The following is an 18,818-nucleotide window of genomic DNA, read 5'->3' on the forward strand; positions in this document are numbered from 1 at the left end:
AACACAAATGCGGCCAATTCCATTTACAAAGGAAATAGTCTAAAATTTAACTAAAATGCTAAAATTGTGCAGATTTCAGTCATTTAGCATGGCTTAATGATGTTGGTATCCAATATATGCGCATTTTATTGTCAAAAACAGCCTGTATTTTTTTAACAGATGTATTCTACTTTCCAATAAATAGCTAAAAAATTTACATTTTTACAATTTTGTAAAGCTGCTATATTTTGGGGCCAAAAAGTGGTCTTACTGGACCTACTCCTTTGTCTGCATTTGCAGCATCTATATAATATGTCTACTCCCAGAATTCCCCGAGTTATTACACACAGATTAAGTGTAAACCTCCTTGAGACCCAAGTATCATGTCAGAAAAGTTATAGCTTATTGAGAGATGATTTTTGTCTCACCTTGAAGTAGTCTAAAAAGCAAGAGATACTGCAAACCAATTTCTTTCTCCGATACATTTCCATTTTACCCTTTCTAGTCCACTTCGCAGCTATTAAAAATTTTACATATATACTGAGTGCCAATGAAAACGCAACACTTTTGTTTTTCCAAAAAATCTTATAATTTTTATTTTATTTATATTAGAACTATGTATAGTTGGTTGAAAATGACTTTTAAGACAATTTTCGACAACTTTACGGTTGAGTGATTTTTGGAACAAATGCGAAGTAAGTGTTATTTTGAACGAACAAAAACCGAGTTCACCGCTTTTCAACATACGCACCAATTTCACGATTTTGTCATTTAAAGCTTGGCTAATGTCATGAATTTTCCCGCCCTTATTGTTAGGAAACTGCATTAAACATCTGAGTAAATGCCAGGACTTTCCGACAACCAGCGACATGCAGTTTTGGGCATGATCCAATGAAGCCTTTCACAACATACAATTACGAGAAGACTGAAGTTGTAGCCTCTACAATAACTCAAATCATCCACAAATTCAACCAAAATGGATCATTTAATGATAAGCCACATCCCGGGGTACAAAAAGCAAGAAACGCTCAGCAAGACCGATACATTTGGTCTTTCACATATTCGATATCGACTATAATGGCTGTCCAAATGTCAAAGAGTTCAATGGTGGTCACGATAGAACCTTTGGATCAATTTCAGTTGAAAGCATCATTTGCGCAGAAATTGTTAAAGAGCACCACAGTCTTTCCTTGGGACATCGAGATTGCGCTGCGCCACGGGGTTGTAACATTTTTTTTTAGGACTGTTAGTTGATGATTCGACATTGGATGTTTTGTTTACCTATTGCGGCCGAAAGATGACAATAAAACATTTTTGTTTGATATTGATCTATTGTTAAAATTGTTAATTTTCAAGAACAATTTATTTTGAGAGATTATCATTTCTTATTCTCAGATCCGGACATACTGGTATTTAAATTTTTCAAGGGGTGATGCAGATAGGATTCCTCTAGATTTTTCATCTATTTGAAGGTGATGACTGATTATTTATATTGCTGATTATTCTTTAACCAGAGGATATAGTATGATAAAAATCAAAATGGAGATATTATATAGTGTCTTTAACAATATTAAGTGGGTAAAATTACTAGATTCAACTGGTGTCAATATATATCAATTAAATTAATTTGCATTGAAGTCTATGGAAAATCTAGAGGATTCTTATCCGCATCACCTCTCAACATTGTTTATATAACACAAATGCTAATCATTGATTGGTCAGTTACGGTGTGATGTCACTGCAGATCTGAGAATATAAATTTTATTTTTGAAAAACCAAGTGTTGCGTTTTCATTGGCACTCAGTATATATTCGTGACAAATTATATTTTCGTTATTTTGCTACTTGTGAAAGTTGCGAAAATAAATCGCTGACAAAATAAGTTGGTTTACAGTAGGAGTGCCGTTTCCAGTGGCCTTTGCAACTGCTGTGTCAATAATGTATTAGTTTGTTATTAGGTAGTTCAGTGATATTTGTTATTTAGTAGGATCAGCATTGACAGATCTCATTTTCATTGAGGTTATTTAGTCCCATCACCTCAGTCATGGTCTATTGACTTTGAAACTTGATTTATTTACATATATTAGTATGGGATTAAGGTCATTCAATATGGAACCACATACATGTAGTAATTGTAGGTCAATGATATTTGGTATGCAGTTTTATTAGCATTGGCACATCTCATTTCCTTGGATTTGTTTTGGCCCTGACCCTCCAGTCATAGTTCAATAACTTTGAAAATTTTGCATTTTGGCTATTTTAATTTCAACATTTGCATATCATATCAAATAACAAACTAGAGGCTCTCAAGATCCTATGTCGCTCACCTGGTTCTACTTTTGTTTTGGTAATCATGTAAAATTAGATTGATTGAAGCCAAATTTGGTTTAATATTGGCCTTGTTAATAAGACTTTTGTAAAATTTACAGAAATTACCAATAACTTCATTGAAAAAGTAGAAAATGACTTTATAAGAACAACAACTCGGACAAGATGCCAATTGACAATTTTGCATATGTGTAGATCTTTTTTGGGGGATATTTTTGCAGTTTACAGTATATCTCAATCTATAAAGAAACATGCATTAAGGTCTTCATCAGCTTCTCATGAGGAACATTTATCCCTTGTTTAGTTTAATTAAATTCAGTGCTCCTCTAGAAAAAGCATTTGTATGTATTTTCCATAGGGTCTTATTTAAACTAGGCCCCCTGATGGCGTTCATCTAGATGATGGTTTGCTACAAAGTAACAAAACTTGATCAGCGCCTAATAGGAACATTCATATCATATTTGATTTTATTCTATTCAGTTGTTCTCAAGAAGAAAACATTTGTATATATTTCCCGTAGTTTCATATGATAAACTTACTCCCCCTGTTGGCAGTCATCTTGGATGACAAATCAGCTAAAAAATAACAACACTTGGTTAGCACCTCATTAGAAACATTCATGCCATGTTTGGTTTCATTCCTTTCAGTGGCTCTCTAAATTAAGACCTTGTTTTGTATTTTCCCTAGGGTCCTATGTTAAACTAAGTGGCAATCTTGGATTATGGATCGTCTTCAAAGTAACAACACTTGGTCAGCACCTCTTAAGGAACATTCATGCCATTTTTGGTTTTATTCCATTCAGTGGTTCTCTAAAAGAACACATTTGATGGTATGATACTAAACCCCTAACGGGAAGGATTGTGCCTGATATTCATATGATGAAATCATAATCTTTCAGTCAGTTTAATTGAAGTCTGGAGCTGGCATGTCAGTTAACTGCTAGTAGTCTATTGTTATTTATGTATTATTGTCATTTTGTTTATTTTCTTTGGTTACATCTTCTGACATCAGACTCGGACTTCTATTGGACTGAATTTTAATGTGCGTATTGTTATGCGTTTGCTTTTCTACATTGGCTAGAGGTATAGGGGGAGGGTTGAGATCTCATAAACATGTTTAACCCCGCCGCATTTTTGCGCCTGTCCCAAGTCAGGAGACCCTGTTAGTCTTGTATTATTTTAATTTTAGTTTCTTGTGTACAATTTAGAAATTAGTATGGCGTTCATTATCACTGAACTAGTATATATTTGTTTAGGGGCCAGCTGAAGGACGCCTCCGGGTGCGGGAATTTCTCGCTACATTGAAGACCTGTTGGTAACCTTCTGCTGTTGTTTTTTCTATGGTCGGGTTGTAGCCTCTTTGACACATTCCCCATTTCCATTCTCAATTTTAATTTGTATGTATTGTCGATAGGATCATAGATGATTGATTGTCAAATAAAGAAATACTTGCATGAGTAAAGTGTTAACCTGTCCAGTACTATAGACATTTTTTTACATAACATTTCAATGCATTCAAGATAATAACTATCACTGGAAGTTAATCAAATGTTCACCCCTTTTTTCCTGTGTACAAGCTTTAGTAACCAGTTAACCTCAAGTTTTTAAATATTTTATAGAAATACCAAATAAAAAAATAACGGTACACCTGAGATATATCTTTATGGCTTATTTTTTTCAGTCTGCAATGAAATACAGGTTAAATCCCTCTAGCTGTCACATTCAAGTGAATATTTTATTCAACACTTTTTCTTTTGAAAACATGTACCCGGTATTGAGATTTTGTTATATTTTACTATCAGCCATACCAATATTAAAGTCTAATCAACCTTTTGGCAGCAAAGGTCGAATCCACAATGCCCTAATCTTATTAACAAATCAACTTCCAATAATGCTTCTGGACACTTAGTTTGACTAAGTTTACTAAATCTTAGACGGAACAATTATACCATGAACAATCATTATGACCGGATTTTGATATTTTATCCCAATGATGCTTCTGAATACAATTTTTAGCCATCTGTGTGATATGGTAAAAAAAAGTATGCACCAGACACAAATGAAACCATGTTTTAACTTTAAATGGGTTAAAGGTTATAGTCAAGGTCAGTACATTGTATAACATGTTTCTGCATACAAATTGAATTGAATTTTTTTTTCAACCTTAGTGTTAAGGTCGAAAAGTTATGCACTGAACACACATCAAGCAATGGTTTACTATCATAGGGGTAAAAGGTCAAGTTCAAGGTCAGACTTGTCTGACTTTAAAACATGACAGACCCAATCCCATGATGTACCATCAAAACATGGTCAAACTTATAAAGTTCTACAGTACAAAAGTTATGCACCGGACAGAATTCAGACACAAGTTTCAACTATCATAGAGCTCAAGCTCATAGTGACCATACTTTGGTGTATGACACAACCCATTCCATTATGCAACTGTATACCAAGTTTGGATAAACTAAGTTTTACGTTTTTAGACGGGGCGAATTTGACAAGGATTAACTTTAATAGCAATCCAAAGTCAAGGCCAGAGTGTCCTGACATGGGATTATTACACCCCTAGCATATGATGCATTTGCATACAACGTTGGATCAACCCAGTAAGTTTTTAAATAGTACAAAAGTTATGCACCGGACACTAAGCGAGAATGACCAACACACAGAGACATACGGACAAAGTGATTCCTAAATACCCCAAACTTTGTTTCTGGGGTCAAAAGACAAGAAGTAATGTTAACATTAATTTTATAATTAATGGTATGCATATTTTTATGCAGTCCTGCTTTCTTGCTTTGATGTGTGTGTTTTACAGTAGTTGTCGTTTGTTTATGTAATTTATACGTGTTTCTCGTTTTTTTATATAGATTAGACCGTTGGTTTTCCCGTTTGAATGGTTTTACACTAGTAATGTTGGGGCCCTTTATAAATAGCTTGGTTTCGGTGTGAGCCAAGGCTTCGTGTTGAAGGCCGTACATTGACCTATAATGGTTTACTTTTTTAAAATTGTTATTTGGATGGAGAGTTGTCTCATTGACACTCACACCACATCTTCCTATATCTATTTGTCAAATATTAAAATAAATCAAGTTTTAGATAAAGAAACCAATTTAATTTATTTTTTTACATATTATGATGATTTATCAAATTTATACATTTTTGCCTGGTGTGTGACAAAATTTGTATGGTTATCTCATTGACATGTATCCATAATGTTAAACACATTCAATAACAAAATCCTGTTTTGAATTTGGAGACTAACCTTTCAGTTAAAATGTTTTATAAAAGTATCTTATTACCACGGTTAAGATATAATTGAATTGTACATTATACTGTTTTCATATTTAAATTCAGAATTATTCTCAATTTCCTGATCACTGGGTCCTTTCGAGCATTACCACATGTGACCTGCTTTCCCAATTATGTGCCGCCTTTAATTTCCTCGTTTATGTTTGTAAACATCCCTTGACTGTTGTGACATTTTTACCTAATATATCTGTTTGTTATGATCACACATCGTTATCAATATAAAGGTATTTTATGCGACTGTCATACAATTGAGAGATTTAGCTAGCTATAAAACCAGGTTTAATCCACCATTTTCTACATAAGAAAATGCCTGTACCAAGTCGGGAATATGACAGTTGTTATCCATTTGTTTGATTGTTTGGGCAGTTGATTTTTCCATTTGATTAGGGAATTTTCGTTTTTGATTTTCCTCGGAGTTCAGTATTTTTGTGATTTTTACCTTTTGGTAGCTAGAAAGTTTTTTTTCTGGTATTGACCTGACACTTCTATTTTATATACTTATTCTGAGTCACCAAGAAGTGACAATACATAATTTTGTACGAATACACGAAAAAACTAAAGTCTCAAACAAATTGACCTGCTGATATATACATGTAGACACCCCCTTCTTCGTACATGTACTTTGCTCTGATTTTTTGGCATTCGCCTTTAATGTAACCAACTAATGGTTATATGCCATATATAAAGTCATGAGGATGTAAGCTTCATAACAAGTGAGCTCGAAACGAGAAATTCATAGAAATACATTTCGGTTTATTGATTGATAACTACTTCCATCAATAAATGTTGCATCCATAATCATGATCTATGCATGATAACTTCTTAACGTCCAGCAACAAAGATCGCATCCACATTAATGAAACTATGAAATTAAATTGGAAAACAATCATAAAATTATTTGGAAATCTCCAATAGAGCCGGTCACAGGTGTAAACACTATGTTTATCACTGGATTTCTCCCTATCTGGCTCATACTGAAACACACGTTGATTCTGATGCCATTTGAAATGGGAAAATGCAGCAACATTGTTAATATGGTCTGGTGCAATGCAATTATTATCCTCTTTTAAACATAAATTTGGCGTTTTTCAAGTGGCAGTCAAATTCTCGATCGTGTAACCGATTTATCCAAATTGCAAAACCATGCACATTAATTATTGTTGATATGTACCATCGTCGTCTTGAACATGCATGAAATATTAGCCACTGTACATAAAGCAATCTACAACTTGAGACTAGTCAATTATAATTCGAACAATAAATAAATAATGAGACAAACTGTCATGAGAAAACTATCCACAAACTAAAATTTCAAAGGACAACTAACAACATGTTTAAATTTGAACGGAACAGAAACATTTGACATCCACTCGTCCGCCGTACTTCACCATTTTGTCAATTTGCATTTAAAAATGACGGCCACACAATTTAAAATTCCACCAAGTGAAATCGCACATTCCCTATACACTACCATGACTATCCAGAACACACGCGGAGTAGACATTATGCAGCATAAAAATTTTTAACATTTTTTTATTTGTATTGCTCAGATGTAAATATATCATATAAGATAAATAAAAAAAGCAAATGTTTAAAGATATAAAAATAAAATATAAATATATAATGAGTAAATTTCTGAAAAATTTATAAAGAAGTTACCTTCGAAACTATATGAATTATTCATCTTTAATAACAAAATACAAAATCGTTTTAAAAGGGTATCGCTACGGTAAGATGCGTTCAAGTTTCTTGATCAATACTCATGCTAATGCAGTTGTATTTTTCCATATGACCAGAATTTGGAGGGGGGGATGAAATTGTTCGGGCCTTCGAGCTTAACCCTTTACTTGTAGGGAATTTTGGATTTACCCTTCTAGAGACTCAAGAATTAATGAATAATCTTTTGGGATCAGGGAAATGTTTCTGGTCCCTCCTTTCGCCCTTAATATAGTTTCAGTTTAAGTTAATGAGTTTCAACTAACTGAGATATTTAAGCATGTACACGTGACAGTAGAACTAATTCAAACTAGGTATCAAATCAGAATGATGTATCATGGATTATATATGAGGTGACAATATTTGTGTAACTTTATCTTTTAGTTTTGCTACAATAATTTGTATTTCGATGTGATATGCGAGTCTGGGTTCTATAATCTTTAATTTGTGCACATTACTCTATGTATTGAAGGCATCCCAGTATTTTCTATTTCTATTTCCCTAAATACCTGAATACGAAAAAGTTTTTCCGCCTTTAAAAACAAGAGGCTCTCAAGAGCCTGAATCGCTCACCTGAATTTTTTTGGTTTAATCTCTCATCAATGATTATTTTGGCTTTTCAATTTATTTAAATGTTCTTTGAATCGTCCTATTTTCTTCAAAAGCAAAAAAAAATCATTTTCTCCTATGTTCTATTTTAGCCATAGGAGCTATGTTTCTTGACATACAAGGAAATGAAATATAAAATTTATACTAGATACTCTGAAACTCTGAAACTCATTTAGCCTAAGTTTGGCTGAAATTGATACAGCAGTTTCATAAGAGAAGATTTTTTAAAGTAAGTCAACATGATGAACAAATTGTGAAAAAAGTCTTTAAAGGGCAATAATTCCTAAAGAGGTCAATTGACAATTTTGGTCAAATTGACTTATTTGTAGATCTTACTTTGCTGATCATATTTGCTGTTTACAGTTTATCTTTATCTATAATAATATTCAAGATAATGACCAAAAACTGCAAAATTTCCTTAAAATTACCAATTAAGTGGCAGCAACCCAACAATTGGATGTTTGATTCATCTGAAAATTTCAGGGCTGATAGATATTGACCTAATGAACATTTTTACTCCATGTCAGATTTGCTCTTAATGCTTTCGTTTTTGAGATATAAGCCAAAAACTGCATTTGACCCTTATGTTCTATTTTAAGTAACGGCGGCCATGTTTTTTGACGGATCAAAAATCAAAGCACACACTTTGTGCAGGATAATCTAAGGAACAACCATGCTAAGTTTTAACCAAATCCATTCAGTAGTTTCAGAGGAGAAGATTTTTTAAAGTTAGCAAATATGATGAACAAATTGTGAAAAATTGTCATTAAAGGACAATAACCCCTTAAGGGGTCAATTGACAATTTTGGTCATATTAACTTATTTGTAGATCTTACTTTGCTGATCTTTTTTGCTGTTTACAGTTTATCTTTATCTATAATAATATTCAAGATAATGACCAAAAACTGCAAAATTTCCTTGAAATTACCAATTAAGTGGCAGCAACCCAACAATGGTTTGTTTGATTCATCTGAAAATTTCAGGGCTGATAGATCTTGACCTAATGAACATTTTTAGCCCTTGTCAGATTTGCTCTAAATGCTTTCGTTTTTGAGATATAAGCCAAAAACTGCATTTGACCCCTATGTTCTATTTTAAGTAACGGCGGCCATGTTTTTTGACGGATCAAAAATCGAAGCGCACATTATGTGCAGGATATACTAAGGAACAATCATGTTAAGTTTCATTCAAATCCATTCAGTAGTTTCAGAGGAGAAGATGTTTGAAAAATTGTTAACGACGACAGACGACGACGACGACGACGACGGACGCCAAGTGATGAGAAAAGCTCACATGGCCTTTTAGGCCAGGTGAGCTAAAAACCAGCTACGTGTAATGTAAAATGCATTTGTGAATTTTAAACTCAAACATGGCTTGATGGTGTGGAAAAGTGTTTTTCGGCATTTATATATAATTTCATAGCATACGAAAAACATAAATCATCACTCCATTCGTGTTAAGCATGAGGTACTTGCATATTCATTTATGAAACGAAATTGCATATATAAAATGCCCGAATGCTATAGTATTCAAATATTAATGATTGGTCTTTTCCATGGTAATGTTTTAACTACTGTTATTTGTTTTAAATTCTAGATGATCAATAGTACACAAGTTGTGGTTGAGTTGTTGCCGGCTGGTTGTACACGTACTGTGGGTTTGCAATTGAATCTTGTTTTCTGCTCACCAACACGCGTCTGTCGTTTCCGTTGTATCTCTGCCAATCAAAGCACATGACAACCAGAAGAATGATGACGATGATGAAACACAGTGTAGCACCAATCCCGTTGAGGATAAGGCTGTAAGGTATACCCATATCACCCATGACGAAGTACTCAAGCTGAATCCAACGACCTGTGGCTATCCACACCAAAATTCCTGAAATGATACGAAAGAAATTTTGTAGTTTATATATTTTGAAATTATTGATTTGAAATAGGCATCCACAAAATAACAAAGAGTGTCTTGATGTTCTTCATCTTTTGACTTTTTCAATGGGTTGTTGTCTCGTTGACTTAAAACAAGTTTATGCAATATTAATTTTAAAATTTAACCTCTACTCTAAATGTTCTGAAATGTAGACAGAACGGTATGTTAGCGGAACATTTGGGCGGTTTTTAAAATGAAGGAATGTCAAATATGTGAACGAAGTTTTGCCGTTAAACAGGCCACTTGTTGCAATTTCTGTAAGTGCAGACGGCTTTGCACTCTCCTTACATTAGGAATAAAACGTCACCATGCTAGCCGGACGTGGCTTGATATGTATACATCCGTCCTTACCCGGCCCCTTACATGTCAATAGTGCAGGGCTCCGGTTTAGAAGTTTCCAATTTCTTGGTTTTTCATTTAAACAACTTTTGTGTATTTTAGTTTGATAATTTTGTCATGAAATTAAGCGTGTAAAGAAAATTTGAACTATAGTGAAGAATTGGTATGAATTCTCGGAAAGATTGAATAACTGACAAACATTACGTGAACATTAAAAAAAAAATCTGCAACATTCGAGTTAGTCTATTGAATTTGCCTTATCAGACAATTATCTATTCCAAAAACCTAACAGAGAGGGCAAAAGGCACCAAGATTATAATTTTGTAACCACAATCTCGTTAGACTCATTATAGTGACACTCCAATAAAAAAAAATAAGAAGGAACATAAAGTACTTAGTTGAAGAGCATCGAAAACCCAAATTCCGAAAGGACTTGCCAAATATGGCAACGATTACCTAGTGAAAAAACTTAGAAAATGGTCATTAATAGTAAACTATATTAAGCACTAAGCTCGATTCAATTTCTTACCTGGGATTAACAAAAGTATGACTGGCAGTGTCATATAAGCTGGATTGCTTGTTCGTGAGTAGAAAAAGACTGCGCAAACTGCGAACATCATGATTACAATGGCAACTAACATTTCTGCTAAATATTCCTCATATACCTTGTCGGTGCCGAACACTGAAAAGAAATACAATGATTCATAAAACTAGCAATTATTTATCCATATATTTATAAGGTGCAAAATGCTTAAAGTTCTGTGGTTTTTTTTAAGTTGGTCAGATTAAATGTTGCGTTGCTTTGATTGTTTGTCACATTACGTTACTTCATATGTAGTTCTACGGAATTAGACCGTGCAATTATAGACTGTAAAAGTTTGAATATAATGGATTAGTATTGTCCACCATTTTATTGGTTTGCAACATACGTCTTTTCCAGTTTTGACTCTACCTCGATTTTGGGCAGATTTGACCACCATTTCGTCGGTTTGCCAACACGTTTAAGAGTTTTAAGAGTTCTGTGCAAGTATTTTCAATCATTTTGACGCTTTGTCAACTCGTCAAAATTTTGACGGGACGTAAATGATATACAAATATCTGCTGTCCGTACGTCTGTCTGTCTGTCTGTCTGTTTGTGCGGCGTCTACATGTCGCTCCGTAACTTGAGAACCGCTTATCCAAATTTCAAGAAACTTAACATAGTTGTTTCTTATGATAGTCAAACGATCTGTATACTTTTTGGTGAAAATAGGATTTAAACTTTTTGAGTTACGGGACTTTATAACTAAAATTTGATGATTCAACATTTTATTTTAGAGTTATTGAGTTGGTTTTTTTTAAAGGAGGGAGTTCACATGTCGCGCCTTTTCTCAGAAACCATTAATGATTATTGCATAAAACTTCACAGACAAGACGAAGAGCATTTCATGCGCTCATAGCGCAGCTGTTTATAATCGAGTTTTAGGTCCGTTTGTCAATGTTCTTTATGTCACGTTGCTACACGCATTTCGGTTTATCGAGTCACTTTGTCACACTCGTTTTAGGTTTATTGAGTTCTGGGTCAGTATTGGAAACTTTTTTTTCACTTTCTCACTCTCGGTTTCGGTTTATCGAAAGCTGGATCAGTATTGACAATAATTTTGTCACTTTGCCACACTCGTTTTGGGTTGATCAAGTCACTTTGCCACACTCGTTTTAGGTTTATTGAGTTCTGGGTCAATATTGGCAACTTTTTTGTCACTTTCTCACTCTCGGTTTGGATTTATCGAATTCTGGGTCAGTATTATCAATAATTTTGTCACTTTGCCACACTCGTTTTGGGGTTTATCAAAACACTTTGCCACACTCGTTTTGGGGTTTATCGAAACATTTTGCCACACTCGTTTTGGGGTTTATCGAGTCACTTTGTCTCACTCGGTTTGGGTTGATCGAATTCTGGTTCAGTATTGACAGTCATTTTGCCGCTTTTTCAGTCTCGTCTTTATGGATTAAGAGTTCTAGGTCAGTACTGACAGTCAGTTTTACGCTTAGTAAAACTCTTCTTTTGGGTTTATCGATTTATCGAATTTTTAATTTCGTTTTGTCGATCATTTTGTCAGTTTGGCATACTCGTCATGTTGTTAATCGAATTCTTTGTGTTGTCCTCCTTTAAATAAAGTATGTTCGCACATTGAGAGTAATTTTGTAAACATTGTCAAACCAGAGAAAAATAGTAACAGTTGTTTATCTGCAAGAACACTATCTGTTTGTTAGTATAGATTTGGACGAGCATTCCGACATTGCTGCGGGTACTCTCAGATTGGTACTTTGTGGTTTTACGTCGGGCAGTTGTATTTTGTGTTTCGTACCAATCTCTATAGTTACACCATTTTCCAATTATTTTCTTTCTTATTTTGTGTTATACTGTCAGTTAGGATATTGTCAGTAAAATTGAGAATGGAAATGGGGAATGTGTCAAAGAGACAACAACCCGACCATAGAAAAAACAACAGCAGAAGGTCACTAACAGGTCTTCAATGTAGCGAGACATTCCCGCACCCGGAGGCGTCCTTCAGCTGGCCCCTAATCAAATATATACTAGTTCAGTGATAATGAACGCCATACTAATTTCCGAATTGTACACAAGAAACTAAAATTAAAAAAATACAAGACTAACAAAGGCCAGAGGCTCCTGACTTGGGACAGGCGCAAAAATGCGGCGGGGTTAAAATGTTTGTGAGATCTCAACCCTCCCCCTATACCTCTAGCCAATGTAGAAAAATAAATGCATAACAATACACACATTTAAAATTCAATTCAAGAGAAGTCCGAGTCTGATGTTAGAAGATGTAACCAAAGAAAATAAACAAAATGACAATAATACATAAATAACAACAGACTACTAGCAGTTAACTGACATGACAGCTCCAGACTTCAATTAAACTGATTGAAAGATTATGATTTCATCATATGAATATCAGGCACATCAGAACATGTATGTGCCTTTTCCAAGGCAGGAGCGAAGGTGCATTGGGAATGGAACCTCCTTTTTCTCATCCCCCCTTTTAACATAGGTTAATAATTTTTACGTTATAAACGCGTTTAGTTTTTTTCATATATCACAATAATAAACTAGTAGTATTACAGAATGTATATATATTCTTTTATTACGAAAAAAGTACTTACCGGTGGTCAATTGACCTGTTGTCGTAAAGCCTGAAATAAAATACGAAAAATTAAAACTTTAAAAAAATCGAACTTTTCGTATCAAATATTGAATGTTAACGACTCGCATTTACTTATCTCAATTTTAACACTGAAGTTTCCTACAACTTATACGTAAACGAAAATATTTTGGAATAGCACAAAACTAAAATTATAATAATAAAAAAACATGTAACATAAGAGAATCACGCACCAAAAGAAATATAAGCAAGAAAATTATAGCAGAAGAATGAAGAGCTAAAATGTATATAGTAGAGAATAAAATGGAAACATAAGTTGAGAGGAAAGAGGCCTAAAGAGATTATACGGAATACGGTTATAACCCCTCCCCCCCCCCCCAAATCCCGACCCTCAATACTTATTCCACTTGATTTGTATCCTTTACAGAGAAAAATAAAGACAGAAGCTAAAGTGTGCCTCAGAAAAACAATGACATTTTGAACAGAATTAAAAATAAACCACACTTTTAATTTTGTATCGCTGTAGATTATATTCGTTGAAAACATAGAATATGATTTATTGATGGATGAAGTCCCAGACAATATCTACAAAGGACAGTCACTTTGATAGTTACACTTTGTATTCTGCATATTGATTGAATTCCTTCGATCTCACGGAAAGAAGGTGGCGACCTCTTGTGTCGATATATGCATAAACGTTTGATATTGATAGATAAATGTCTGAGTCGATTCAAGTCAATCAAATCAAAAGTTACACTTGTAGTTGTAGGCAAAAGCATTTAACTTTTATTACTAAAGGTACATTTTGTAAATACCTGTTCAAACGAACATAGATTGGATATAGATAAAATAACATATTTTAATGAATGGACCATTCTATCTACAGGCGATATTTAGATATTATCTCGATACGGGATATTGAACACAATTATGAAAATATTTAAATTTAAAAGTCGGAGACACCTGTAAAAGTGAAGGAAGATGATTCAGTTGAAAGATACATTATATTTGTATTTGAAACCGGTTTTAATTTTTTTTAAGGGTGTGCACTGGTGTAAAAATAAAATGTATTTAAATTTGATCAATGTAAACAACTTCTCTTTCATATGCATATAGCACTTTAAATGGTCGATACGAAAGATAACATGAAAAGACAAACCATAAATAATAAAAGTTTAACTTCCCTAGCTGTTTTACAGCTTAATAATATTATAATGCCAAATAATAATATAGCTATGGTTCCAGTTACCCTACCTACCCATCTTTTTAGTTTTAATAATACCATACCCTAAAGATTGTTTTGTCATTTTTTATTAAGCACTGTTTAAGTCAGAATGTTGCTTCCATAGGCTCAATGTAAAAAAAAAAACACAACATAAAAGAAAAAATTCCTAATTTCTAACCCTAACATGTTTTTAAAGATGTAACTGGAACCTTACATACTATTTTAGTTGGCCTAATAGAGAGAAACAGGGCAAAATAACGCCCTTTCCTAAACAGGAAAAAATATATATGACATAGCCTTGAACATGTCTATTCTCTATCAATGAAACCATTTCATGGTACATTAAATTAAACCAAAATGGCCTTGAAATATTCATTTGAAGATATACAACAAATTCCCCATTAAATTCTCATATTAGTATATGAAAATTATGGTTTGGTTATATGGAAATGGACTGATAATCTTAAAATACTCGACCAAGACCCTATATGATGCAGAACCCTTTGGCAACCATGATAAACTAAAGAGCAACCATTTAAATTAAAAAAGAAAAGGGGGGGGGGGGGTCAATGCTATAAATCAAATTATTTATTTCCAAATGTAACACTATGAGGTATGGGGAAAGTTTAGATTCATTTTTTTTTGTTTCCTCTGCTTGATTTGGGATCAAATCTTTATTTGAGGCAAAAAACATACCCGTTGACGTTAAATGGTCGTTCTCTGAACGATTCCCTTCATGTTTCAAAATAATAATTTAAAAGTATAGAAATGGAGGTAAACAAGGATTCTATAAATTATATAAAAAAAGGGGTAAGGGTTATAATTAGATCAATGGTAGGTCTTCACAATTTTTAGCAAACGATAATGGAATCAAAAAGCTAAATCAACCCACATTGTCGTTGCTGTAATCCTGAGGTAATGTAAATGGAGATTGAAAGCATGTCTATTGTTGAAGGCTGCCTTTTGAGCTCTAGATATCATATGTTTTTATGGTATCGTTACGCTGTTGTCTCGTTGCTTTTCCCATATCAAACACTGGGATCATGTACGGAGTATGCATAAAACTGTGCTGAAGTTTTCTAATTAATCGAATCGTGTGGTGTTGGCAATTTGTTTTTCAAGTGTTTTCGTGCTTGAAGACCATTAATAACCGTGTTTCATACAATTTGGTAGAAAGCTACTTTAGCAATTTTATTTATTTTTCGTCCAAAACGAATAGTGCATATTTATACCCCCTTTTTTACGACCATCACTATATACGTACCTCCTTTGGTATTTACGACCGCTGGAAAATCACCATAGAAATGTGAAGAACAATATCTCCTCATGTTTGTGCATTCGTTAAAGTAAAATAAACCCATATGTAATTCCAGATCAACGTTGTTAAAATTACTATAGACAAGCCATCCAGGAGCAAGTAATGAAATGATGAACAAATTCAACGAAATTAGGGCACAGCAGCCCATGCTTATAACAACATAACTCGACTTCATCTTGGGTATGATCGATTAGACTCTGGACTCGAAATTGTCAATGTTCTGGTCTCGCCTGAAAATAAGTTATATTGTGATAATTACATTCTTACAAGTAAATAGTATTAAATACGATTTGCTGGAAGGAGAATGGGGATAAGAAATACATAAATTCGAAATTATACATAAACAAACTTTGCCATATTAAGAGGTTATGATAATTATTGAAGTACTGAATTCTTAAATTTCTATTGGACACCTGTCTGTATTTGGATTATCACCGGCTGGAATACACATAATGGTCAGTGTAAAACGAAATGCCAGGGTCTGGACTTATAACTTACAAGAAAAACAGATTAGAATTTCTATAATATTTTGGATAAATATGTGTACAAACTACCAAATAACCTTAATTCTTAATGATCTTTAAACAATTTAAGAAGTACACTTATAACCTAAATTGTCCTTGAAAGAAACGACAATACAACGAAGTAGCTTCGTTTTTAAAATTATGACTAAAAGGTATTCTATTCTCTTTTTAATCTTCAATGATGATAAGATAGCATGTGTAAGATACAAGTTAGACTAAATGTCAAATATCATAATTCAAATCGAGGTTCGGTTAGGAACAAATTTTTATTCAGAGGTGAAAGACATCATGCATTTTTCCAATTGTGAATTTTCCATTTTGTTTGGAGCAAGAACTGTTCACATTTCCAGAGAATATCATTTCATCTTTAGTTTATATTCCCCAATCTTTGTAGTGCATTGTTGGTCGTTGTTTAAATTTGTCTATTTTTTTTCCTTTCCGCCGGTTGTGTTGTTTTTGTCTTTTTTTTTCGACTAAAAAATTTACATCTTTTATTTTAGAAATAATTTTGTAACTATTCGGTTTCATTTTCAGAGTGTATATTTATTCAAAACCATAATCAAATAGTTAATTTAAAAACTTTAAATTGCAAACCGAAGATCTCTTCTAATATATATAATGAGGAAGAAGAAAAACGGATTATTTGATAGATCTGGTTTTAAAACACTCTAAATCACGTTAGGCAAACAGAGTACACATAATAAATACAATATTAAACAAACAGGCATAAGTTAGTTTTCCATTTAAAAAATATATTCAAAACACGATCACGAATTAAACTTCACACTAATTCATTCATTCACTCACCTTGAAATTCTTTGTATTAAAGATTTTTCAATAAGAATTTATTTTATAAATATTTAGTGGTCTAACTCCATTGAAAGACAACGCCCTTAAAATAAAATTGTTACTAAAGCAAAATAAGAACACCCCTATAATCAAACTCACTCCTACACTTATATGAAACATAAATTAAAAATAAATAAAAATGTTATATAATTGACATGAAAGAATCTTTAAGAATATAATTGGTTTATGTTAAAAAAATAAATACATGAACGTTCGGTTTTGCGTCATCGGTCGCCCTACATGCACCACTGCACAATTCCATTAAAACACGCCCTGTGGAAGAGTTGGGTACGTTCATAAAACATAAAGATGCTATCTGATTGTAACACTTCCGAATATGTCATGTCAGAGGTCTATTTCAGTTTTTTCTGGGGGTGTAAGTGATTTAAAAAGGGTTTGGTGCAATTTATGAAATAATTTGAACATACTATTTAAGATTACAAAGAATGGTCTGGTGTAGTTATTATTGATCCATACCTCCTATAAGGACTTCATGAACCAAAAGCAAAAGATAAAGCTTTTATTGTAGTTTTTTCATCAACATGTTCGATTAAAGTTTTCAATTTGAAATCTTCAATCTTACTGCTACTGAGTACACTACAGCCTTAACGGTGTGAGAAATTATAATTTATAAGAGCCTAATGATACAGATACTGATCATAATTAATGTACACGTATTTTGTATGTTGTGTTTTGTGTACTCTTGTTTGACTGTTTGTCTTTTTCTTTTTTTAAGCCATGACGTTGTCAGTTTATTTTCGACTTATGAGTTTGAATAGCCTTTTGTTATCTTTCGCCTATCTTGTTTGATGTCACTTCAATCCTATTTATGTTGAAATATAACCATGCAAAAATCGTACATTTTTCAAAATCGACTTTACGAAATCAAAAATGACATCAAAATGACAAGAAAGAAATAGATGTATGAAGAGCAAAACCGTTGCTGTTTTGGTTCTGACATGTAAACAAATATGACTGCATCTGATTTCATCAAATCAATACTAGATTTTTCAAAATACAATTATTATTACACCTAGCGTTTCCTTTCGCTCGCAATATAATATCCAAAGTGATTTAATTTCAAAACTATCTTTACAAAAACTTAGTCATTAAATATACCTTGATCTGTTTAATAAACTTGATATCCAATTTCAAAGAAGAAAATATGAAATTTGTCCTACCTTCAGAGTTTCCGCTGAAATGAATGTCGGGTGAGAATGATAGTGCTCACTCAACCACAGAAATATCCCGATCTCCGTTTCCGACTTTACATACAGGAAAACACACACAGAGTGATAATCTTATTTATACATTAACTATATAGCTATTGGACCGTGGTAGTGTCTTTCTGATTCATTCTGGTGTACTTGTTTTTGGTTTTTAATTTGAAATTCGATAATCTTTAAAATTGGTTAGGTAAGAAAAATCTATTTCGGATAGACGCTGAGGTTCGACAGTTAATGAAGCGATCATGTGAATAAACTCTCAGTTGTGTGAATGAAGTCTTTGACGAAAACCGGTTTTTAAA

General features: G+C 33.2%; 1 protein-coding gene across 2 annotated transcripts; it reads right to left on the reverse strand.

The window, feature by feature from the left end:
* Positions 1-7,132: 7,132 nt before the first annotated feature.
* Positions 7,133-18,677, reverse strand: LOC139527228 (uncharacterized). 2 transcript variants are annotated; one of them, XM_071322553.1, is made up of 6 exons: positions 18,472-18,677; positions 15,864-16,147; positions 13,376-13,405; positions 10,740-10,892; positions 9,266-9,820; positions 7,133-7,884 (listed from the first exon to the last, which is right to left on the reverse strand). In XM_071322553.1, exons 2-5 carry the CDS (start codon positions 16,090-16,092, stop codon positions 9,543-9,545), a joined length of 690 nt encoding a protein of 229 aa, XP_071178654.1. In that variant the 5' UTR covers positions 16,093-16,147; positions 18,472-18,677; the 3' UTR covers positions 7,133-7,884; positions 9,266-9,542. The 2 variants fall into 2 exon arrangements, with proteins under 2 accessions (XP_071178654.1, XP_071178655.1); XM_071322554.1 differs by lacking the exon at positions 18,472-18,677 and adding an exon at positions 17,249-17,421.
* Between the last annotated feature and the right edge of the window lie 141 nt (positions 18,678-18,818).

This window comes from Mytilus edulis, chromosome 6, assembly GCF_963676685.1.
Source record: "Mytilus edulis chromosome 6, xbMytEdul2.2, whole genome shotgun sequence".
NCBI lineage: Eukaryota > Metazoa > Mollusca > Bivalvia > Mytilida > Mytilidae > Mytilus > Mytilus edulis.

Coding starts and splice junctions, on each gene's coding strand:
- LOC139527228 (XM_071322553.1), bottom strand. CDS start 16,092: ATGAAGTCGAGTTATGTTGTTATAAGCATGGGCTGCTGTGCCCTAATT. Junction 10,893..13,375: donor AACAGGTCAATTGACCACCG/GTAAGTACTTTT, acceptor ATTTCTTTTCAG/TGTTCGGCACCGACAAGGTA. Junction 9,821..10,739: donor CATACTTTTGTTAATCCCAG/GTAAGAAATTGA, acceptor GTATCATTTCAG/GAATTTTGGTGTGGATAGCC.